At 34.4% G+C, this 24,778-nt stretch overlaps 1 protein-coding gene across 1 annotated transcript in view; it reads right to left on the bottom strand.

Annotated features, from left to right (window-relative positions):
- KLHL14 (kelch like family member 14) overlaps nt 1-24,778 on the bottom strand; it is a 137,387-nt gene that overhangs the window by 92,573 nt on the left and 20,036 nt on the right. The window contains exon 2 of the mRNA XM_031946473.1: nt 3,991-4,112. Within this exon, the coding sequence (XP_031802333.1) occupies nt 3,991-4,112 (122 nt within the window). The remainder of the gene's footprint in view (nt 1-3,990; nt 4,113-24,778) is intronic.

The following is a 24,778-nucleotide window of genomic DNA, read 5'->3' as shown; positions in this document are numbered from 1 at the left end:
ATGAAAGAACACTGCAAATTCACTCTTATAGGTTATTAACAGGCAAGGAGACCAATGCCTGATTTATTATTAATACTGAATACTTTATAATTGCAAATGGGATTTTATAGCAATTTTTACTTTTATTCTTTACTGCCATTCTGATAAACTTTGGCAAGATAAAACTAGCACTGTGGACCTTTATTCTATACTGTAAAGTTTAATGATTTTGTCCAAGGTTGTATGATGAAGTTGCAATAGGACCAGAATGAAAATCTGGACTCTGACTATGTTGCTAAATATACCAAGTGGAGAAGGGGGAAAATACTTTAATATGTGATCTTGTAGAGACCAAAGAACTGGATGACTAACTAAAGTTTTACTTATCTAGCCTTTATGTTCCAAAAGTCCATCCTTGGTAATTGCTCCATTTAATTAATTTTTGCTACAGTGACAGTAGTTAACATGTATATAATATGTTAAGGATCTCAAAGTTCTTTTAAGTGCATTGTCACATTTGATCTTTATCCCAGCCCTTTGAAGCAGAGAATGTAGGTATAATTTTCCTTTTTCAGAAGAATAAATCAAGAGAGCTAAGGGATTTATTTGTTCAGGATCTCAAAACTAGTTGTAGTCAAGGCAAAATTCCCACCCAGGTCTTTCCTAATGTCAAATCCAACCGTCATACCATGTTTCCCTCGGTTTAATGATGCTTCTAAAACATAAAAAGTATGTTATTGTTGTCACTCCCATTATAAAACAAAATCATCCAGCATTCTTCCAATCCGATCATTAGGGATATCTCCCTTACTTTAGTACAATCATTACACTGATAACAGCTGACATATTATACTTTAAAATTTTGAAAGCACTCATTTGATGTATGTTTGGACTGCTTACAGTGGCCTGTGCCCTTCTCTGGGGAATCAAATACCTTATATACACAGTATTCACTTGGGTCTGCAAGTTTTGAAAAGCTTTGAAAAGGAACATGAGCAGAAATTGTGGCAGAAACTAAGGGTTACTTCATACCCAATAGCTTATTATTTTCTCACTCAACCTCTAAGGTCACAGCTGGCCTGGGGCCCAGTTTCATTGCTCAGCTAGTACATGCCTGAGCAGAGCCAAGTCCACAGGTCTGTCTCCCTGTATTCACTACTATCCCCAATGCCCTTTCAAAGAACTCCCCGGCTACTTTCAGACTTGGATAACTCTCACCATGGGTTTGGCATTCCAGTACAGTTACAGTGAGTCTAACTTCTTCAATCACTAATACTCCTTCTGAATCCAGGATCCAATTTAAAAAAAAAACAAAAACTCTTTAGTTCACTCTTCAAGCCCTTGAGCCCCACATTGTCAGTTCTATTTGGCCCGAAGTGAAATACAGATTTGGCAATTATCTAGTTAATGTAATTAGCAAAGATAGATCAGATTAAACTGATTTCCACAATACCCCTTTCCCCCAAGTGATGCCCCTTCCAATTTGCAGTTATGAATTAATTAGCCAGATTGGTTTTCTAATCAAGCAAATATAATAAGGTCCCTAATGACCTTCCCCTTTGGACTTTAAATACCACTATGTCTATAATTCTCTGATGCACTTGCAATGTATTATTGTGAATTATAGTACTTGCTTTACTCTTCCTCTTTGACTAGAAACTCCATAAAGGCAGGGACATTGTCATACTTAAATTTTTTCCTAACACCTAGGAGAATGCTATTCATATAGGAAGTGTTAAATAAATGTTTGTTGAAGGGAAAAACAAAAAACTGAAATCTTCTGTTCAGTTTGGATTGTCTAAACACAACTGGGGGGCTAGAATTCAAAAGCGTAGGCAGAATACTCCGTCCTTCTAAAGCTAAAGCAATGCTCTGGTTAAGCAATTCTTACAGAGTAAGGAATTACTATTATAAGTATTTTCCCATATTTTATTCATTAGCATGTTTATTTCCCTTACATTTAAACTGTAGCAAATTCACTCAAAAAAGCTCTTTTATTTTTTTTTTAAACTTTTCGAATCTTGTTTAATGCCATGAGAAATATGCACAACCCACCTTCTGGTTACAGAACTATAAGTGTTAGAAATTATATTTGTTGCCTAAAGTGTTTGATTCTCCTACACCTGTGGAATGAATCGAGTCAGAGGCTCAAGGGGGAAATAAGAATGACTTCTTACATGTAAATGCTTCCAGAAGCCATTGTTGTATCAATGTGGTTTCTCCCTTAATGATATCATAAACAGTCTTTGAAGACTACTGCCACCAGAAAAGTCAACATCATGAATAAACCTGCTGATTAGTATCTTTGAATTGAGCCAGTCTGGTCCACAGATGACAGGTTTAAAGTCGATCATTAGGTTTATACTTGAAGGCTTTCCCCCTCTGTAGTCTTTCCCAAGGTTGAGTTCTGCTAGTGTATTTTTAAGAAGCTAAGAAATTTATCCTTATTAAATCTGGGAATAATTAAAATATCAGGCTTCTAATAAAGAGCAAATAGGACTTCACCTATTGCAGATGGGCAGACAGTTGGACTTAGGCTAATAAGTCACATCAGGGGTGGGATGAATTGAATCCCTGTCTCTTGGTCACTGATCTTCCATTTCTATTTCTCCTCGTCTCTTTCTTTGTCTCTTTTGCTTTCCATCTCCAAGTCTGCTTACTTCTCTCTCTTGATCAAGAATCAAGAAAAATAGACTAATTTTCATTATATGTCTGAAAATTCTTTTAGAAATATGGCTTTTCAATGAATTTAGTTGTTCAAGCTGTGATTAACAATACAACTAGAAGAAAGATGATTCTAAGATTTCTCTAAATTATTGTTCTTTGTTTCTTGTCCTTAATCTTGGGCTGTTACACCACATCATCCACTCCTTACATAGCATATGGGTACCCAGGGAGTCTTCTCACTGCAGTTCTTGGCCGATGCCACTATCAGCTTCAGTGGGGTAGTAAACCAGCTCAGAAATGTATTATTTCAAGCACCACACCACAATAGTCTTTGCTCCACTTCTGTTCTCAGGACAAAATTCTTTTCCATTTGTATTTCCTTAAAATAGTTTTAGAAAGTAGAAAGGAAACTATATATGTATGTGTGTGTGTGTGTGTGTATGTGTATGTGTATGTGTATTTTTAATAAAATACTTTACTCATTAAAAATGCATATCATAAGAAAATCTAACTTCTACCAGTTGTCCAGTTCTAAAAGTACGGATTTATGGATCAAAATTGCTCATTTATTATTTTATCTATGTAGCTCTGGGCAATTTTGACAGTTAAAATTTAGTTTTATTGACCAATGCTGCCACTTTACCCACAAGGGGACTAGTGCACATAGCTTGCTGCACTTAAGAAACGATGATTTTCATTCCATGACTGAATCAGATTGGGAATTGTAACCAATATAACGATAAGTTCCAAATCTCAATGCTCAGGGCAAAAGGCTTGCTGCAAAACACAATCACCCTTTAAGGAAAGGAGGGGGAATCTTGGGAGAAGTCTGTAAGCACATTCTATTGTAGTTGAGAGGTACCTGGAATACATTTGTCCACCTAAGCTGTACAGTAATACTACTGATGAATAGAATCTATAGATTATAACTAAAATAGAAAAAAAAACAAAGTTAAACAAACTGAAAGAAGCTTATAGTGAGATATAGGTTAGATGGCTGTTTTGATTTAGGAAATTTCACAGAAAAAGATTTTGCTAAAATAATTAAATGATTTTATTCTTTGATGATAGCAAAATTCCTTGAAAGTTTGCTTTAAACAAAAACTCAAGCCAGTGATTTTTGGCCAGATTTAATTTAGGCCTATTCTATGATCAAATTGGCAACCTCAGGAATCTTATTTTATTCTTATACTGAAAAGTCCCCTGTGATACATAAACACATCTCTGAAGGATAACAAATCAATAAAATGTCTAATTTGATTAACCATGTTTTCAAATTCATCAAGACAAAGCTAACTCCAAATAAATAAATGGATAAATAAATGAATCAACAAAACCACTCACTTGTCAGTATTTTCCATGTCTTCTTTTCATCATCATAGTACTGAACCAAGTTACTGGGAAGCCGGTCCGGTCCAGGAGGCAGTCCTCCAACCAATAACAGCATTTTCTTGTTGGAGCGAATTCTTCACCCAAAACAAGAGAGGAGATGAATAACCACATTATTGTAGAATATTTTTAGTGGCAACAAAATCATAACCATCAAAAGAATGTTCCTTGCTTGCAGAATTCTATTTCATTTTTCCTGTTTCTTTCCCCAATCATGTCTCAACAACTTTTTGAACCAAGCAGAAAAATGATCAGAAAAGCTGCATATCCCTCTACTCATGGAATAATAAGCTCCCTTTATGCAATTTGTTAGAGGTTCATTCTAGAACGACCTTTTTCTTATATTATCCCTTTAAATCATCACTCTTTACAGCTGAATACACATGAAATGCTCTGGAGTTGTACTAAGGTTAAGCATTAAAGTTGCATGTCAAAAATCGTATTAGTCAAAATCATTATTATAAGCCATTCTACACTCAAAGAACCTTGAAAAAATTAAGGTTATGCAGAGAGTTTGTGAGCCAACTCTTTAATCACACATTGAACTTAAAATACTAGTTGAGAACAATTAGTAGCACCAGGCTAATGGTTCTGGGTTAAACACTTCTAACATGTAGTTGGTTTGTTTGTTTAATTTAGCCCAGACTCCCGCCTTCCTTTCTCTCTCCCCACTTTCCATCCTGTTCCCCAGCCCACACCACCCCCCTTCTCTTTTTGCTCTCCCCCTGTGCACCACTGGCTATATAGCAACACCAATTGGTAAAAATGAGACTGTGATGTTGTTGTGAGCCTCCCCAGAGTGGAGCCCTGCCAATGCTTGCCACGGATCCGGCGGCATGAACCTGCTCAGCTGTGCAAAGTCACTCTAATTCCCTCCCTCTGTTTTTCTACCTTCTCCCCCAGGGGGCAACCACTGAAAGGAGTGACTACCCACCCATCAAGAGCTGGCAATTCGCTGCTATTAACCGTGACTGTGATTCCCAATCTGCCTGGCAGTTCCTAAGAACAGGACTGCAATGTCTCATATGCAGTAAAAGCTATAATATGCACCCTGGCCTCCACCACTATACCTGATGGATGTACATTCCTTTGTAACATTAATGGATTTAGCACACTTGCAATTGAAGAAGGGAGGGTAGGTTCAGACCCCCACAAGGGTCCTGCTGATTTAACAGTCACTTTACATATAATTGAACTTTTCAGTTCCACTAAAGCCTAAAAGTGATCAAATCTAAGGGGAGAGAACCATGGAAAAAAGCTTCACTCATAAGTATGATGGTGATCCTACACTCTGCTTAGCATCTTCATTTCTATTTTTCAGCTCTGTTCTGCCATTTCAAGAACATTTGGTAGAATGTACCCCTACCAGATAGCCACCATTTGTTGGTTAAGAACTTAACATTTGGGAAGCCAACTTAACACAGTTAATGAAAATTCCCTGGGAAGGAAGGAAGCAAGACTCCTTTAATGAGGCTTCAGTGCCATTGAAGGCAGCATGTACTCCTCAGCAGGAAAAAAAGATCTCCCTGCAGAATCTGTATGGATAGTGATGCATCTCAAGAAGTAGCTGTACCATTCACATAGAGATATCGTCCTCTTTCTAAAGCAGGTTAAACTCAAGAAGGCTACACTGGATCTTAGCATTGACATCTAATTGATGACTTTGGGCGAAAACATCCTCTGGGAATCCTTAGTAAATATTTGAGCAGTGAGTTTTTAAACTATCTTTAGACTGGGATGAAAGGGGATTTATAAATTGCCTACTATGTGCAAGACACACTGGAGATCAAAGGCAATAACAACCAAATGGTCTTTGCTCTAAAATATTGTATATTCCCAACAATGTCAAGACAATAGAAGATAGATACTTAGGAAGAATGAATTTGTGTAATGATCTATTCGCTAGAAAGATGCCTAAGGAGATCTTATGACTTTCATTAATGAATCATAATCTTTTTATTTGCAATGGTGACTTTTTGGTGACTCATGGCCTACAAAGATTTTCTGAATGGCTACAGATTTGTTATAAAATATTCTGTATATTTTTGATCATGATAGCTAGTTATGTATACTAGCTCTATACATGACTCTCTAATCATGATCACATTAAACAATTCTTTGGGATTGCTTTTAACTGTACAATTGTATAAAGAGATCAATTCTAGTGAACATTAAAGTTTGGTTTTGTTTTTTAAGTGTCACTGCCATTCAGATAGGTTTAGTCAGAGTTGAGGGTAAAGACAATACCTATTTATCACTCTTGAAAGAAAGTTTCACATAGGAATATGTCCAAAGCAATGACAATATTTCTCAGTCAGTGATACACATATTATATAAATGTAATAATATGATATATTTAACATATTATGTAGCTAATGCAACAGTTCATATTATATACATATATGTGTATGTGCATTTGTATGTGTGTCATGGATCATGAATCCAGAGCCAGAAGATATTTCCAAGATTTTGAAATCACCCAATCCAATCCCTTCATTTTACATATACGAGAATTAAGGCCTATAGAGAGGGGATGACTTATTCTGAATAAAACTCTAATCATAGGATTCCAAGTTCAATGCTCTTTACACTATACCATGGTTTTGTTGGGAAATAGCATTGTATAGTGGGTAGAAGGCTAGTCTGGAAACAAGGAAGATCTGACTCTCTAAAGTAAAAAATGAGTTACCAATCTGCATTGGTGGAATTGATGGTGAATTGGAGTTTTCACACCAGAAATTTTCCACATATATGAAGTCATGGTCTGATCCGACCTCCCCCTCAACATACAAAAAAGTTCATTATTTTTCCAGAACTATCATATTTTCTCCATCTGTCATTTGGTCTATTCTAAAAACCTTTCCAGCTAGGCAGGATCTGCCCAGGCTTGGAGTCTGCCAGTATATTCTTAGAGAATCCAAGGTTACCTCCGTACTCCAATGAAGCATCAGGAACAAATGAGTAAATGCCATATTATTATTTTTGAAAGACATTTAAATGGGTAATATGAAAAAAATATGAAACTCATGGTTTTCAGATATAGAAAAATCAATAAAAAGCAAGGCCCACTTCTCCTATACTGCAGCCAATACTTTTTCCAACTGTAACCTCAAAGAATTTGAAGCTGGAATAGTTATGATACTAGATGAAGCATCCCAAACGAGAAAAGATAGCTACCTTGAATGTTGGGTTAAATCAAATAAGATAGAGTTTAGTAAGAATAAAAGTGAAGTCTTATATTTAGGCTCAAAAATTAATTAGGCATCTATTATGTATAAGTTATCATGTTAGATACTTCTTGATTTTATATATATATATATATATATATATATATATATATATATAGAGAGAGAGAGAGAGAGAGAGAGATATGTACATATATATTTCCTTGTATCAAGTCACTTGAATTATATACCCCATTTTTTGTAACTTTATTACTTCTGGTGCTGAGATCTCTATGCTGGAATCTTCTCATCTACATAACATACTTGTCCCAATCTACCTCACTGGGATGTTGTGAAAATAACCAATCAATCAAAAGATAGCATATGTAAAAATACTTCTGAAATGAAAGAAAATTTTAAAATATAAAGATTGTAATAAAATAAAAAAGTACACAGCAGAGAACAAAAGAAAATCCATAAGGAGGAAAAGAAAGGATGGACAGTTATGAATAAAATGTCTTCTATCATTATATATGCTTTCTTGAAGTAGAATTTTATTGTTACATATTTTGAATCCTCCCTGATATTCAGGGGACAAGACAATTTTGTCTCTTTATTTTTCTATTTTGTTTCATCTTATTTTACATTTAAGTTTTAAATAACAAATACATAAAGATTATAGGGGCATGATTGCATGGCCCTTTATCGGACAGAGAGCATTAATCAATAATGTGAAATGAAAATTTAAAAAGAACTTAGTATGGCACCTTAGTCTGCAGAAAAAAGCGATTAGTTCCAGGAATAAGGAATTGACAATCACTTTGTACTAAGCCCTGATCAGAACATATCTGGAATATTGTATTCCGTTCTTGGGTATGGTATCATTTAAGAACATTGATAAGCTGGACAATATCCATCCTGAGTCCATAAATGAGTGAATGAATGCATGTTCGAATGAATTAATGGGAAAAAGCATTTATTATATGCTTGAGAGAAAGAGAAAATCAAAATAGTTTTTGCTCTCAAGGAGTTCACTTTCTATGTGGGGAAGACAACATATAGAGGAGGGTACAATTATAACGTGGATAAAAAGGTCCAGTGCTTCTTAGGATACTAAACAATGGAAGAAAAAATCAAAAGAGACATAATAACTGTCTTCAAATATTAGGATTTTCTTTTGGAAAAGGAATTAGATTTGTTTTATTAAGTTTCAGAAATTAAAACCAGGAGGAGTGGATGGAAACTGCAAAGAGGCATATTGTCTTTATGTCAAGAAAAACTTTTTGAACAATTTTAAATATTTAAGACTAGGATGAGTTGCCTTACAAATGGTGATTTCCACTTCCTTGGAGGGTTTCAAACATGAGCACTTGTCAGATGTATTACAGTAGATATTTCTTGACTTAGATGGCTGCTGAGATCTCTTCGAACTGGAAAAAAAAATTCTGCAAATTTGAAATCATTTATAAGGATTAAGGGAAAGGATCTATTCTTGTGTCCATTTGATCTTTGGCCTCTTTGCTGAAATAGCCAATTATTGCCATCTGTCCTCTAAGAACTGGACTGAGACCACCAACTCATTTCATATAAGTCACTGAACAGCTGGCAAATGGTAGCAACATCCAGTCACTGCCAACAAGGACAGGATTCAAACAGACAAGGTAGCAGAGAAAGACTTCATATTCCCATCACCAATCCCTTGAACCATCCTAGATTCCACAGTGAACCCTGTGATGAGGAAAGGGCATACAAAACTTTCACATTTGGGTAAAAAGGAATTTTTATACTCTCGTTAAGGATGATTACATTATCTAACAAATGGTCATGTAAAGTGAAGCTCCCAGTCTGTTATACATGGTCATCCCTAGTGAATAGAATTAAGCTGTTAATTCCAGTCTTTTCTATATTGCTATATTTTCACTCAATCAGATAAATTTTTGAATTTACTTTCATGGATTAGTTTTTTAAGAAAGTGAAACTGAAATTTTCTCATATATCAACAACTTTCACATTTAACTCTAAATTCATAATAAAGTTTTATGTTTTGGGAGAAAATGCTTGAAATCACATTGTAACCAACAACAATATGCAAAGCTAAATTTAACACAGGATTTCTTAATTTGGAATCTTGTGATTTTGAACTTGCTTGTAAAAAAGAAATGATTTTTATAATGATTTCAATATAACTGGTTTCCTTTGTAATCCTATGTAGTTTATTTTATGAATTTAAAAACATTACTCTGAGAAGGGATCACCAAGCTGCAACAGGCGACCATAACACAAAATATTAAGAACCTTGACTTAATACAATTTAACTTCTAAAAGCTGTTTACCAGTGCTTTCACACATTTAATTATCTTTTCTACACTATAAAGCTGAGAAAAGATGACAAGGTTAAAAAAGAGGAAATTGTTGTACTTTCCAAATTCTCAGGCTAACTTGCATTACTTTAATATGTTAAAAGGATCTCCAACATATTACATTATATCCAATATAAGGCATTATTAGATTTGAAGCATTTACAATTTTAGTCAATTCTAAAAAAACCACAAAAATTCTTTGCCTTTTGCACTTTCTTCTAACAGAGAAATATACTTTTGGATAGTAAATTAAGTACATGAGCTCACTATAAAGGAATGTGATTCTCTGATCTTTGGGATAAATGGTTCTAATAGACTATATTCAATAGACCTTACTTGTTAGGAATACCTTAAGAAAAACAAATTAATTTTTGTAATTTAATATGTAGGCCCTTAGAAGTTATATGGGTGAATAATTTCTGCAAAAAGCATCCCATTATCTTGGCTCTTTTCAACAATGAAGTGATCTAAGATAATTAGAGTTGTGATGGAAAGTGCCATTTGCATCTAGAGAGAAAACTATGGAGACTGAATGTGGACCAAAGCATAATATTTTCACCTTGTTGTTGTTTGCTTTTTTTTTTTCTTTCTCATGTTTTTCCCCTTTAAGTCAGATTTTCTTTCACAACATGATGAATATGGAGACATGCTTAGAAGAATTGCACATATTTAACTTATATCTTGCTGTCTTAGGAGGGGGGGAGAGAGAGGGAGAAAAATTTGGAACACAAGGTTTTGCAAAGATGAATGTTGAAATATATCTTTGCATGTATTTGGAAAAATAAAATACTATTTTTCAAAAAAGAATCCCATTAGTTTTACAATGTGTGATTACGATAATGATCATTGCAATTATGACAGATCATAATGATTGTGTATTGGATACTGAATCCCTGATTGCCATGATGTTTACTTGGTGAATATCCTTTTATTTGAAAACCCCAAAGTATAGCATGAAAATTAAGAAAGCAGAGTCAAAGAATTCTCACTGGCAAATAATTTGCTATACAAAAATAGGTAATAACTACCACATTTTGACAAAGTTGTGAATGAAAAAATATTTGGAAGACTAACATCTGAAACTGTGAAATTATTAGAATTGTATTATAGTGTTACATGGATTTTATTCAATTCAACAAACATTCTACTGTGTACAATGCCAGGTGTTGGGTTTAGACAAATTACAGCATCTAATCTCTTTATTTACTTCCAAACCTGAGTCTAGACTAAACCTAAGGTACAGGTTGTACTTTTAGTAATGAATACTGAAAATATTTAGGGGCTACAGTCCCTAATTTCATGGAATTTTGATCTTCTCAAATAGTTTTCAAGAATTGGGCAATTCATCTAGTTAGATAAGAGGTAAATTTGACCTCCAATGAATAGTAGTAGAGGGACTCCCCATTCCAGTTCTACTGAGCCCATAATTCCTCCATCTAAGAAGTGAAGATGGTAAGTGGTTGAAGAAACTTGAGAAAGGTCCTTAAAAAATTATGTAATTCAAATCCCTCATGTAACAAATATAGAAACTGAGGTCCAACAGGTAAGGTAGTTTGCATATGGATAGAAAGTAGGTCAAGGATTTTAAAATTTAATTTAAAATGGACCCCCTTGGTGAAGCCTAAGAAAAATTCTTACTCTGAATGATGTTTTAAAATAATTATAGAAAATAATCTATTTTAGTTAAAGAGCAGTAAAAATGAAGTTACAATTTTTTTTTTCTCCAAGTTCATGGATCCCCTTGAAGTCTACACACAAACTTTAGGGGAGTATTCATGGATTCCAGATCCCAGTTTAGGAATCTTTGAAGTACCAGTACCAGGAATTGAATCCATGTTCAACTCATGCTCTAGCTATTGCACCATTTGGACAATTGATTTAAATTCATTTACTTTTTTTTGTTTAAAAAGGTGATAGAATTAAAGTGTCTTTTGTTCCATATTAGTGTCATCTTCACATTTAACATATGTTACCTTCTCTCTGTTTCTGTGTCTCCGTCTGTCTTGTCTCTGTTTCTCTGTCTCTGTCTCTTTCTCTAATTTCAAATCTTTTCATCATAGTAGTTCCTTTCTGGATACATAAATATCCCTCTTAAAATACAGTTCTCAGCACTAAATACAATACTCCCATTGTGATCTTACTGGCAATAGAGCACAAAGGGATAATCTCTTCCTATGATCTGGAATCCAGACTTCTACTAAAGCAGCCAAAGATTATGGTATTAATGTCAAACTTTTGGTTTATATTAAATATATTAAGATCAGTTAAAACTCTGTGGTCTTTTTTAACTCAATTGATGTCAACCAGATTCTCTCTCTTACTCTGTCCCCACTCCTGTCTCCTATTTGTATAATCAATTATTTTTAACTTCAATAGAAGACTTCCCCTTTATCTATATTAAATTTAATCTTAATGGTTTCAGACTTGAAATAATTTTGAATTTTAATTCTAAATCAACATTATTAGATATATCTTGCTTTGTGAAATCTGAAAAATTGATAATCATGATTTGCATGGTTCATTCAAATTTCATTTTTTAGAACTAATAATGCTTCCTTTCTATGAAAATAGTCTTGGAATCATATTCCTACAAGTTATTATTTGAAACTAAATTTTCCTTGAATTTCTTCAAATTAGAGGAAGCTTATTTTATTATTTCTCAACTGCTTTCTTTGCTTCAGGGGAATAGAACACTATCAAAGGCATCAAGAATTAGCCCAAAGATCCTAGCTAGCTTTGAATCTTTGTATGACAAAGTTAACTGTAGCAACTAATCTGGAATTAACTGGGTCCTCTGAACCTTTACTAAGTACCTGTTTTGGAGTTTGTCTCTGGAATCCTTGCATTTTCTTTACTTCATTCTAATCTCAACTTTCAGAAGATTTCCATAAACTAGAAGAGATATACCCTATCGAAAATATATTCAAATATTTCATTGCAAAAGTCAATATTACAAAGTTTTTAAAAAACAGTTATACCTCTAGTATTTGTACTCATTCAATCTATATTTATAAGATCTACTCACCAACATTAAAGCATTATTGGCTTGTACATGCCCAAAGGAGTCTCCAAGAAACCAATGGAAAGTGAATGAAAAGGCAAGATAGAAAATAAAAATCATACTCCTTGGAATCTACTTTCCTCTAGGTTCATTGACTAATTTCTTTCATCACATTATATGGATTTATTTTTATGGGTAATTTTAAAATATGCTACTTATCTATATACAAATTTCAACATGCTCAGCTTTCTCTTAATGTAAACTATATTCCTGTAAACATTGGAACATTACTATTGAAGAGGAAATCTCCCAAATAAACTATTTTGCTTCATATATCATCTGATAAACAGAAACAAAACTTGAGGGTTGAAGATATGTGAAAAAGTCACATATTTATCTTATGGTTATGAGGTACTTAAGTGGCAGAGAGGACAGAGTGCTAGACTGGAATCAAAAAGACTTCACTTCAAATCTGTTCCTCAAAAACTTACTGTGAAAGTCACTTTAACCTCTATTTGCCTTGGTTTTCTCAGTTGTAAAATGGATTTAAGAACAGCATCTACCTCTCAAGATCATGGTAAGTATCAAATGAGATATTTGTAAACTGCTTAGCATGGTGCTTGGCACATAGTAGGCACTTGATAAATGCTTATCCCCTTTCTTGCTCCCTCATGCAGTAGAAATGGAAGATTGAAGATGGTGGTGTGATTTTTATTGTGCTTGAAAACTATTAACAGTTTGCCATTATGCAAAGGATATATGTCATTCATGTTTCCTTTTCTCATTGTCTATACCTTAGCAGAATGGTAGCAGAGAAGCCTAAAGAAGGTTTTGTTTTTTCTTTATTAGTGCTTTAAAAAAAAAACATATATACTTGGCTTCATGCTGTTTAAAACAGTTTATGAGGTGAAGATTTGGAAAAAACTTGGATAGGGACTTCTAGATTAAGCTTCTACTTAAATTCTGGCGGGGGTGGGGGTGTGGGTGTGGGGGGAGAAGTACAAGCAAAAACATAGATCCATAGAATAACTAGTCTAGAATGAATCTTGAAAGATTATTCAAGTTGATTGGGCAGAGATATAGTCAAACACTCCCAGAAAGAAAATTACTTTGTCTTAAAATTTTCCTGAGGAGGAAACTTCCTTGATATGGGTTCAGGTGATTTGCTATTGTATTTAGGTTTCTTTATCATAGCTGTTCTTGCTAATTACATAACAGTTTTCATTGGAAGAGCCCTTTAAATAGACTTTATAATGCTTCTCTGAGGTAAGTAAATGCTAAATATCATTATCCCCATTTTACAGATGAATAGAGGAAAAGCAGCTTAGGTATCCCTTTCAGTGCTATGCAATATTTGCTGCTTGATTCAATAAACAATTCCTGAATTCCTAATGGGTGTAAGTTACTGTGCTAGACTCTGCCTAGGATGAAAAGATGAATAAGACCAGCCTTTGTCTTCAAGGGGATTGCAATCTTTTAGCGACATAGAGACATTTTAGCGACATTCAGAACAAACATAAGATGAACACACTCATTGATTTTCCCATTGCCCATTATGTCCTAGTTCACCAGGATCCTTGGTCTTTGTCAAGTTTCAAAACTAATGAGGTGGAAAGGGGAAGTTTGGAAGGGAAAGGGTTTTGTCTTGCAGGAGTTTCTGTAATTTTCTTCCAGGAACTGAATGTGTGAACATCTGCTAATCACAACAATGGCAAACAGATGAACAAATATGTTATCAGTCTTTACTATTCTCTATTTTATCTATTAAATCTAAATCCAACTAAATTTATGAACTTCTAGATTAGGGACTGAATGGGGATGAGAAGCCTATTGTTATATTATTTATAGCATTTCACACTTCATTTTTGGCATTTTACATGATGATGAGCTGCAGTTTCCAGGCAGATTTATACTCACTGCTTTTTCCTGCCCCTAGAAAATTAAAGTTGCCTCTAGTAACTGGAAAAATTTGAGTCTCTTCTGTGCTTGATTACCTATATAATCCCTAATTCTAATACTTGGGACTAAATTCCTTTCTTCTGAAGAGCATAAAGTACCAAGGAAATGACATCTCATTAATCCTCACCATATCCCACAGAGGAAAGTGGGTGTCAAAATTTACTTAGTAGTTAAATCCTGCTGCTTGCATGATGGGGAGCAGGCCAAAATATAGACTTTCTAGCATCTATGCATACTAGTAGGATCAGCAGCTCTTTAGGGGTGGGAGAAAATTATTTCTCTGTGTAAGACAAGAGAGGTGCTAGAATAGAATTCATGAATAAGATTTTATCTCAGCTTTATTTGTGGAATCAACACTGATTAATTTGAGACAAAAAGAGAATTGTGTCATACTCCATGGTCTCAACTGTCAAGATTAAAACTTAAGTTTTTAAACAGTTAATGAAATCCAGAAATGAATTTGTGTTGCCTCTTTGGAAATATCAATTGGAGCTTCCCATTTCTTTTGAAAAACACCAAATGACTTTATGACACAAAGATGCCCTCCTGTTGATGGGATGATTTAACAGATATTGGATAAATTCTACTGAGACATTTTCTGAGTCCACTACTACTTAAGTAGCTAGATCTCGGGAATTATTTCCTCACAACCAGAACTAGTAATGGAGTAAATAAACTAGTTCTTTGGTGATAGTAAGGAGGAAGAAGAGGCACAGCAAGAGAAAAAGGAAAATGATTTTCATTTCATTCACAACAGCAGAGTATCAGAACTATATTTTGGAGACCAAATCCCACTGTCATCATAGCACAAAGATCCCTTGTCTATTAGATTTTCCCTCCATCCCTCTCCCTCTCTTTCAATCTCTCTCTCTCTCTCTCTCTCTCTGCCTGTCTTTATCTGTCTGTCTCTCTTTCTCTCCCCTCTCTCTACCTCTCCCTCTCTTCTCCTCTTTCTCCTCCTCCTTCTCTCTGTCTTTGTCTGTCTCTTTTTTTTTTCTAAATGCAGCCTCTGCCACTTAACAGTTAACCTTTTTTTTTTTTTTTTTTTTAATTTAATAGCCTTTAACTCACAGGACATATACATGGGCAACTTTACAGCATTAACAACTGCCAAACCTCTTGTTCCAATTCCCCACCTCCCATCCTCCCCCACCCCCTCCCCTAAATGGCAGGATGACCAGCAGATGTCAAACACATCAAAATATAACTTAGATACACAACAAGTACACATGACCAAAACATCACCTTGCTGTACAAAAAGAATCAGACTCTGAATTATTGCACAATTAGCTTGTGAAGGAAATCAAAGATGCAGGTGTGCATAAATATAGGGACTGGGAATTCAATGTAATGGTTTCTAGTCATCTCCCAGAGTTCTTTTTCTGGGTATAGTTAGTTCAGTTCATTACTGCTCCATTAGAAATGATTTGGTTGATCTTGTTGCTGAGGATGGCCTGATCCATCAGGACTGGTCATCATCCAGTATTGTTGTTGAAGTATACAATGATCTCCTGGTCCTGCTCATTTCACTCAGCATCAGTTCATGCAAGTCTCTCCAGGCCTTTCTGAAATCATCCTGTTGGTCACTTCCTACAGAACAGCAATATTCCACAATTTTCATATACCACAATTTATTCAGCCATTCTCCAACTGATGGACATCCATTCAGTTTCCAGTTTCTAGCCACTACAAAAAGGGCTGCCACAAACATTCGTGCACATACAGGTCCCCTTCCCTTCTCCATAATCTCTTTGGGATATAATCCCAGTAGTAACACTGCTGGATCAAAGGGTATGCACAGTTTGACAACTTTTTGAGCATAGTTCCAAACTACTCTCCAAAATGGTTGGATTCGTTCACAACTCCACCAACAATGAATCAATGTCCCAGTTTTCCCACATCCCCTCCAACAATCATCACCACCTTTTCCTGTCATCTTAGCCAATCTGACAGGTGTGTAGTGGTATCTTAGAGTTGTCTTAATTTGCATCTCTCTGATTAACAATGACTTGGAGCATCCCCTCATATGACTAGAAACAGTTTCAATGTCTTCATCTGAGAACTGTCTGTTCATATCCTTTGACCATCTTTCAATTGGAGAATGGCTTGATTTTTTATAAATTAGAGTTAATTCTCTATATATTTTGGAAATGAGGCCTTTATCAGAACCTTTGACTGTAAAAATATTTTCCCAGTTTATTGCTTCCCTTCTAATTTTGTCTGCATTAGTTTTGTTTGTACAAAAACTTTTCAGTTTGGTATAATCGAAATTTTCTATTTTGTGATCAGTAATGATCTCTAGTTCTGCTTTGGTCATAAAGACCTTCCCCTTCCACAGGTCTGAGAGGTAAACTATCCTATGTTCCTCTAATTTATTAATAATTTCATTCTTTATGCCTAGGTCATGAACCCATTTTGACCTTATCTTGGTGTACGGCGACTTAACAGTTAACCTTGAGCAAATAAGTTCACTTTTCTGGATGACAACCATCTATAAAATGGGGTTAGTACTACCTGCACTATTTATCTCATAGGGTTGACCTGAAGATGACATAAAACAATAAAGACAAAGTAATGTGTAAAATGCTTAAGTACTACCTTCTATTATTTTGTTTCCTCAGAGTTCCTTCTTTTCCATCACTATCCAGATTCTGGTTAGTAATCACTAACCAGAATCTGGAGAAATCTTATATATACTTTCCATTACATCCAAACAAAAGTTAGAATAACAGTACCCATATAGTAACACCAAAATGATTTAACAGAATATTATTCCTAGGAAATATGATTCCTGGGCTATCAAAATGCATTGACTGAAATTCTTAATCATTTTACTTGAAGAATGATACCAAATGGCTAATGATATTCTAGGAAAATGTATAGTAATTTATTCAAATAAAAACAAACTTTTCTCACTTTCTTTTCTGCATGGTCACTTTGGCAATGACCCTTCAACTGGAAAGATGTTTGTCGGGAGGAGTGCTTTGGAAGGAGACTCTAGTTTTCCATAAGGAATCTCTCTCTGGAGTTAAACTAATGTATGAAATTTTGGCTTTGCTTCTAGAGGAAAGATTTGATTGTAGCTTTTCCTCTCTGAGTCTCATTTTCCATGTCTGAACTTCTTTTTTTGAATCTCAATTTTGTTCAACTTAGACAGGCCTGGAGTCAGGAAAGTTCATCTTCTTGAGTTCAAATTTGGCCTCAGTTCTTTACTAGCTGTCTGACCCTGACAAGTAATTTAATTCTGTATGTCTCAGTTTCTTCATCTGTAAAATGAACTGGAAAAGGAAATGGCAAACTAACTCAGTATTTACAAAGAAAACCCCAAATAGGGTCACAAGGAGTTGAACATGGCTAAAAAGGACTGAAAAACAACAAAAAAATATTGTTCAAATATTCATGTGCACTATAATATCTAGGACTGAGTTAGAAGCAAATGACTCCTGAATCTCCTAGCACCTAAATTCTTACATGGAGTTTGTTGCTGCTTTTTGCATTTATTTGAGTACAGTGAAGTACCAGTGTTTTATTTTCTGGAAAACTTCTTAGAATTTAAAAATCTGAAAATTTGGTTTATGCTCCCTGTCTGGTTCTCTCCAGTGGTGAAGAAAGACCCCAATAAGGCTAAAGAATTAAAAGAATTGAACTCAAATACTGTCTCTGCTATTTATTAGTAGACTCAATAAATGTTTATTGATTGATTGACTTTGGGCAAATTGTTTTATCTCTTTGACATATATTCCCTTCTGCAGAATAGGTTAATAATACTTGAACTCTTCATTTTATAGATTCCACCTAAAGGTTACATGTGATAATGGATACAAAGTGATTTGTAAAGCCTAACACCTAATACTTCTACTCATCTAGAAATCTTTCAGATTCCTTCTCTTCACATCCCCTAGTCAAAATTTTTAGAAACTTTGTAGCAATTTCCTATTTTATTCCAACAAATCACTGAAAGCCTGATCTCTCCATAAAGACCTTGTTTATACATGAAAGCAAGAAGAGTTGGTAAAAAAAAAAGTTATGGTAGCAAATTAGGCAAAACTTCCTATTTTTAAGAACCAAATAGTATCTGGTATGAGGAGAGATACTGGTTGGTTAAATGTTGGGACTTCCTCTAACATTTATTAGTTCTTTGACTCTAAATAAGTTCCTCCTCTAACATTTATTAGTTATTTGACTCTAAATAAGTTAAGACCTCTCAACCTCAGTTTCCACATCTATAAAAATGGCAGTAATACTTCTTCAGAAGATCATTATGAACGATGAAATAAGATAATAAATGTTAAAGTCCACTGCAAAATTTAAATCAATATATGTTAGCTATTTTTATGAATTTTTCTGATGAACCTCAATTTTTACTCTACAACCCAGTATGTTAAAGGTAAAAGAAGGCTTAGCTGCCATCAAAAGGGAAGTGTGGCACAATGAGAGTATTAGATGTGATAGAATCAGGATTTGAATCTTGAACATTCCGCTATCTGGGTAATTATGGGTAAATCATCTACGTCTTTATGTCTTCACAGATAAAATTAGGATTTTTTCACTCCTGATCTCTTAGTTTTTGCTAAGAATGAGCTTTGTAAATCTTAAGGTACTACAGAAATCCAATTTAATCTAGTGATTCTCTTGTTTCACATTGGAGATGAAGGTCCAAAGAGAATAACTCACCCAAGATCAGATTAAGTAGTAAATGACCCAACTTGGCTTAACAACTCCCCCTACTTCCAAACTCTCCTGCTCTCCTACCTTCCCTAATAGTGTCAAGGGCAACAATCCTCCATGTCCCTTAGGCTCACAATCTGGAAGTAATGCTCTCTTCACTAATTCTCATCCCCAATATTCTATCTGTCACCAAGGCTTGTTGATTTTGCCTTTACATCTCATATATGACCTCCTCTCTCCTCTGACAGTGTAGTCACTCTGGTGCCCATCTCTCCTTATCAAGATTACTATAATAGCTTGCTGGTGAGTCTGTTTGCTTCAAGTCTGTCCTTACTCCAATCCACCCTCCATTCAGCCATTAAAGTGATTTTCCTAAAGTGCAGGTCCAATAATGCCAACTCCCTACTCAACAAACTCCACTGGCTTCCTATTGCCTCCAGGATCCAAATACAAAATGCTTTGTTTGGCACCCAAAGTCTTTCATAGTCTAGCCTCCTCCTACCATTCTAGTTTTCTATATCTCACTCTCGACTGACTCATCAATCCAATGACACTGCCCTTCTGGCTATTCCATAAATAAGTTCCAGGCATCTTTTTTTTTTTTTTTTTTTTTTTTTTTAATGGCTGTCTGCCTTTTTTTGGAATGCACTCTCTTCTCATCTCAATCTCAGAGCTTCTCTAACTTCCTTCAAGTCCCAACTAAAATCTAATCTTTCATAGGAAGTCTTTCCCACTCATCTTAGTTCTAATGCCTTTGCTTTCTTAATTATTTCCTATTTATCCTGTATATGCTTTAAGTGTATTTGGGTTTTGTATCTCCAGTACTTAATACAATGCACATAATAGGTATGTAATAATATTTAATGATGAATTGTCTGGTAGTAGGTACTATTCCATTCTGTTGCACAATACCTACTATGCTGAATGCATTTTGTAAATAGAAACTGATAAAATGTTGGGAATAAAGGGATTACAAGTGGAATTAATATGAACTTAAAATGAAAATGCAGACAATTGAAGCACAAGAAAGTTTCTGTGGTTCTGCTTTTTGTGAAGTTGTGGTGAAGTAACAGAAATTCAGAGGGTAGTTATTCTATCTGAGATTTTAAGGAATTTCCTATATATTCTTTCTCTTATTAATGCATTTTTTTTACTTTGCCCAAGACCACAACCATAGAGAAGTTAAATATCTTCCTAAGAATATTCCTGAATCTAATAAAAGTTGTTTTCTTTTTCTCACGTCAAAATGTTTTCTGAAATTTGAAGTTATCTGTTTGAATAATCATATTAAAGCAGTAGTTTATTCACAAAGTATGGCCTGTCTGTCTGACATGGGTTTTATTGAAATTGCTGGCATTATACTTTATTTATTCCCTAACTGGAGAAATCCTGGTCCTAGCACTTAATAATGATGAATAGTTTTTATTTTGCTTCCTTAGTTTCTTTAGGAGCATCAGATCATTTAAAACTGGAATTTGGAGTCATCTTAGAGATCATCCCCTCAAATCCTCTCATTTCATAAAGAATGGAAGCCCATAGAGTTTCCTGATGAATGATCTATATTGGATCTCAAAAATAGCCAGTAGTAAAAGTTTGAGGATGAGTATAGGATAATAAAGAGTGCTGGGTTTAATGAGATTATTTGTGTTTGAATACTGACTCTGTCACTTAGTTTGGTGACACTGGTCGTCACTGAATCTCTCTGGGTCTCAGTTTCTTCATTTATCAAATATCAGGGTTTGACTTGATCAGTAGTTTTCAAAGTATGGTCTTTGGACCCCTTGGAGTCCAACCCTTTCATTTATTCTATGAGGTCAACATTATTTTCAGAAGATATTGACATGTTATTTGCTTATTAAAATAGTATTTCTCCCTTTGTCAATTATGTATCTCTGGGAGACCAGATACTCTTAATACACTTCAACCAAAACAACATATTGTAACAGATTGAATACACAAACAAATACTGGAATCTCTTCAGTAGACATTAAGGAGATTTGCAAAAATATGTAAAAACAATGCCAATTTTCTTGCCATTTAAAAATAATTTTTCATAAAAACTAATTTTAACATGTATAATGTTGCTTGATATTTTAAATGAATTACTAAACATATTTTAAAATCATTAGGTTTAATTTCTATTGCAGTAATATTGATAGATATAACACATGCTAACAAAATATCTTTAAGATTCTCAAAAGTTTTTAGGAGTGTGAAGGGGTCTGTGATCATAAGGTTTGAGAATGGCAGAACAAGATGAGCTTCCATGAGTTAATCTAACTTCCTCTGGCCTTGGATTCATTCAGGATTCATTCAACTCTACCAGACTGCTTCTTATGTCTGTGATCTACATAATTTTCGTTTGTAATTTCACATTGTTACCTAAAGTTTGTTTTGTGAGCCTGATCATTGGAAAATGAACAGAATATTTAACTATAAGGACATAAGGTTTTTCTTAATAAAATATCTTTCTTAAGAGGTAATTCTGACTATAGCTTAGAATATTATGAAAGAACTTAGCAGCATAGTCACTGCCCTCCCTGGCATTCTTTAGTAACTCTCTCTAAAAACTGTATTAATGTTATAGTTAAGGTACTGAACAGGACCTGAAGTCCATGACACTGACTCTGTTTTGAATTTCAATCTCAATACAAGATCCAAATTCAAAGAAATTCAGAGTGGAGGTTCTCCTTTGCCAAAGTATATCTCTAAATTATTCCAACTTAGGATTTCTGATGCTAATTTTGAAAAGTGAGGCAGGGACTATCTCAAGTTCTTCCAAATTCCCTTTCAAACAACTACAAAACTGTCTCAGAATTGATCTAGAATCAGAGAAGTAGCTTACCAGCATGGTAGGAAAGTTCTGTTTCAGCGTAGGAGGAAAGTCTAATAGCAGCAGCAGCAGCAGCAGTCAGCCTTACTACTGGGGACCTGAATCAAGGCTTCAAGCAGGGGACAATCCATCAGTGAAGCCCTCCCCTCCTGCAACCTAGCTACTACCTAGGCAAGTGAGCAGTCTGTACAATTCAGCAAGGCCTTACCTCATCAGCCCCATCCCCAACATAAACCACCAGTGAGAGACCTTGACTCCACTGCTGTTAGTAGTAAAGTTCTCCCCTCCCTGGTCAACAGAAAGACCATGTTCCTGAGACCTACTAGCAAAAAGACCTTTAAATAGCAACCCTACAGGGAGTCACACCCCTGGGGCAACAAGATCCAGAAAGACTCTGTTACCATAACAATTCAGCAGCAAAGTCCCCACCTCTAGAGGCCAACTGCTAAGCCTCACACCTAAGGGAAGCCAACATAAAGGCTCTACCTCTGAGTACAAGCTTGAAGGGAAATCTACCTTCTCAAGAAACCTAGCAGTTAAGCCCTAAAACCCAGTGAAAAGCAGCAGTAAGACCACAGCCCCAACACAAAAGGCTTAAAACAGTGCAAGACCAAAGTCCAACTCTTATATAAAACCACAGTCACAAAAAAGGCAAAAAAATGAGCAGAAAAAAAAACAAACAAAACAAAAATAAAAAAGAGCTAGACTATAAAAAGTGACTATGTCAATAGGAAAAAAGTTTAAATTTTACTCTTATTAAAACTGACTCAAAAGGGAATAACATATATATTCAATTAAACATAGAAATCTATCTTACCCTATAAGGAAGAAGGGATAGAAATAATAAAAGGAAGAGAGGGAACGGATAAAAGGGTGGGTATTTTGGGAAAGGTAAGGATCAGAAGTAAAATACTTGGGAGGAAAAAAATGGTGGTGGAATAAAAGAGGGAGAGGGATAAATAGTGGAAAATAGCATGAAGGAAAATAGTTATCATAACTATAAAAGTGAATGGGATGAGCTCACCAATAAAATGGAAGCAGATAACAGAATAGATTAAAAACCAGAATCCTACAATATGATATTTAGAAGCAACACATTTGAAGCAGAGGGATCACACAGGGTAAAAGTAAGGAACCAGAGTAAAATCTATTATGCTTCAAGTGAAGCAAAGAAAGCAAAGAAGCAATCATGATCTCAGACAAAGCACAAGCAAAAATACACCTAATTAAAAGAGAAAAGAAACTTTCTTGCTTAAAGGTACCATAGGACAATGAAGTCATACCAATGCTAAATACACACACACACACACACACACACACACACACATATATACACACACATATATACATATATCAAATAATATAGTATCTAAATTTTTGGAAGAGAAATTAAATGAGTTACAGGAGATAAGTAATAAAACTATACTAGTGGAGGACCTCAACTTTCCTCTCTAAGATCTAAATAAATCCAACAAAAAATAAAGAAAGAATAAACTTAAGGAGATGAATAAAATTCTGAAAAAATTAGATGTGAGAGATCTCTGGAGAAAACTGAATGATAGGAGAAAGGAATATGCCTTTTCTCAGAAGTACATAGCACCTTCACAAAAACTGATTATATATTAGAACATAAAAACCTCACAACTCAATGTATCATTTCAGATATTAGAACCAGAGGCAAAATAGAAATGAAAGAATCCATTGATTACTGCCTTAAAGAGGTCCCCAAATGAAAACCCTCAGAAACATCATAGTCAAATTCCAGAGATCACAGATCAAGGAGAAAATATTGCAAGCAGCCAAAAATAAAACAAAACAAACAAAAAACCAACAAGAAACCAGTTCAAATATTGTATTGTAAAGCTACAATCAGAATTAGACAAAATTTGGCAACTTCCACATTAAAGAACTGAAAAGCTCATAATATGTTAAATAAACTGTTTATATTTAAACTGGAGACAATAAAAATTACCATCAACGATGGACAGTGGAAAGAGATTAGAAATTAATTGATAATTAAATTATCTTATCCTTAAAAACAAATGGGTCATAGAAGAAATCACAGGAACAAGTGACAATTTCATTAAAGAAAATAACAATAAGAAAATATCCTAACATTTGTGGGCAGCCAAAGCAATATTTAGGGGGAAATTTATATTTTTAATTCCTTTCATCAATAAAATAGAGAAAAAAGTTCAATGAATTGAGAATGCACCTAAAAAACAGAAAAAGAATAAACTAAACATCCCCAATTAAATACCAAGTTGGAAATCCTGAAAATCAAAGAACAGATTAATAAAATTGAAAGTAAGAAAACCACTGAACTAATGAAAAAAGCTAAAATCTGGTTTTATGGGGAAAAAATCCCAATAAGATAAATAAACCTTTGGTGAATTTGATTTCAAAAAGAAAAGAAGAAAATTAAATTACAAGCATCAAAAATGAAAGGGGTGAATTCAAGACAATTGTTAGAAATTATTTCACCCAATTATATATCAATAAATTCAATAATTTAAATGAAATAGATGAATATCTACCAAAAAACTATCCAGATAAATAGGAGAAATATTTAAATGATTTAATATTAGAAAAAAAAAAAGAAATTAAAGAAGCCATCAATGAACTTCCTAAGAAAAGCCTGAGGACTAGATAGATTCAGAAGCAAATTCTACCAACCATTTAAATCCCAATATTATATAAACTCTTTGGAAAAATATATGAAGGAGTCCTACCAAATTCCTTTTATGACATAAATATA

This window comes from Sarcophilus harrisii, chromosome 1 (genome assembly GCF_902635505.1).
Source record: "Sarcophilus harrisii chromosome 1, mSarHar1.11, whole genome shotgun sequence".
NCBI lineage: Eukaryota > Metazoa > Chordata > Mammalia > Dasyuromorphia > Dasyuridae > Sarcophilus > Sarcophilus harrisii.
This window is presented reverse-complemented; position numbering and strand designations above follow the sequence as displayed.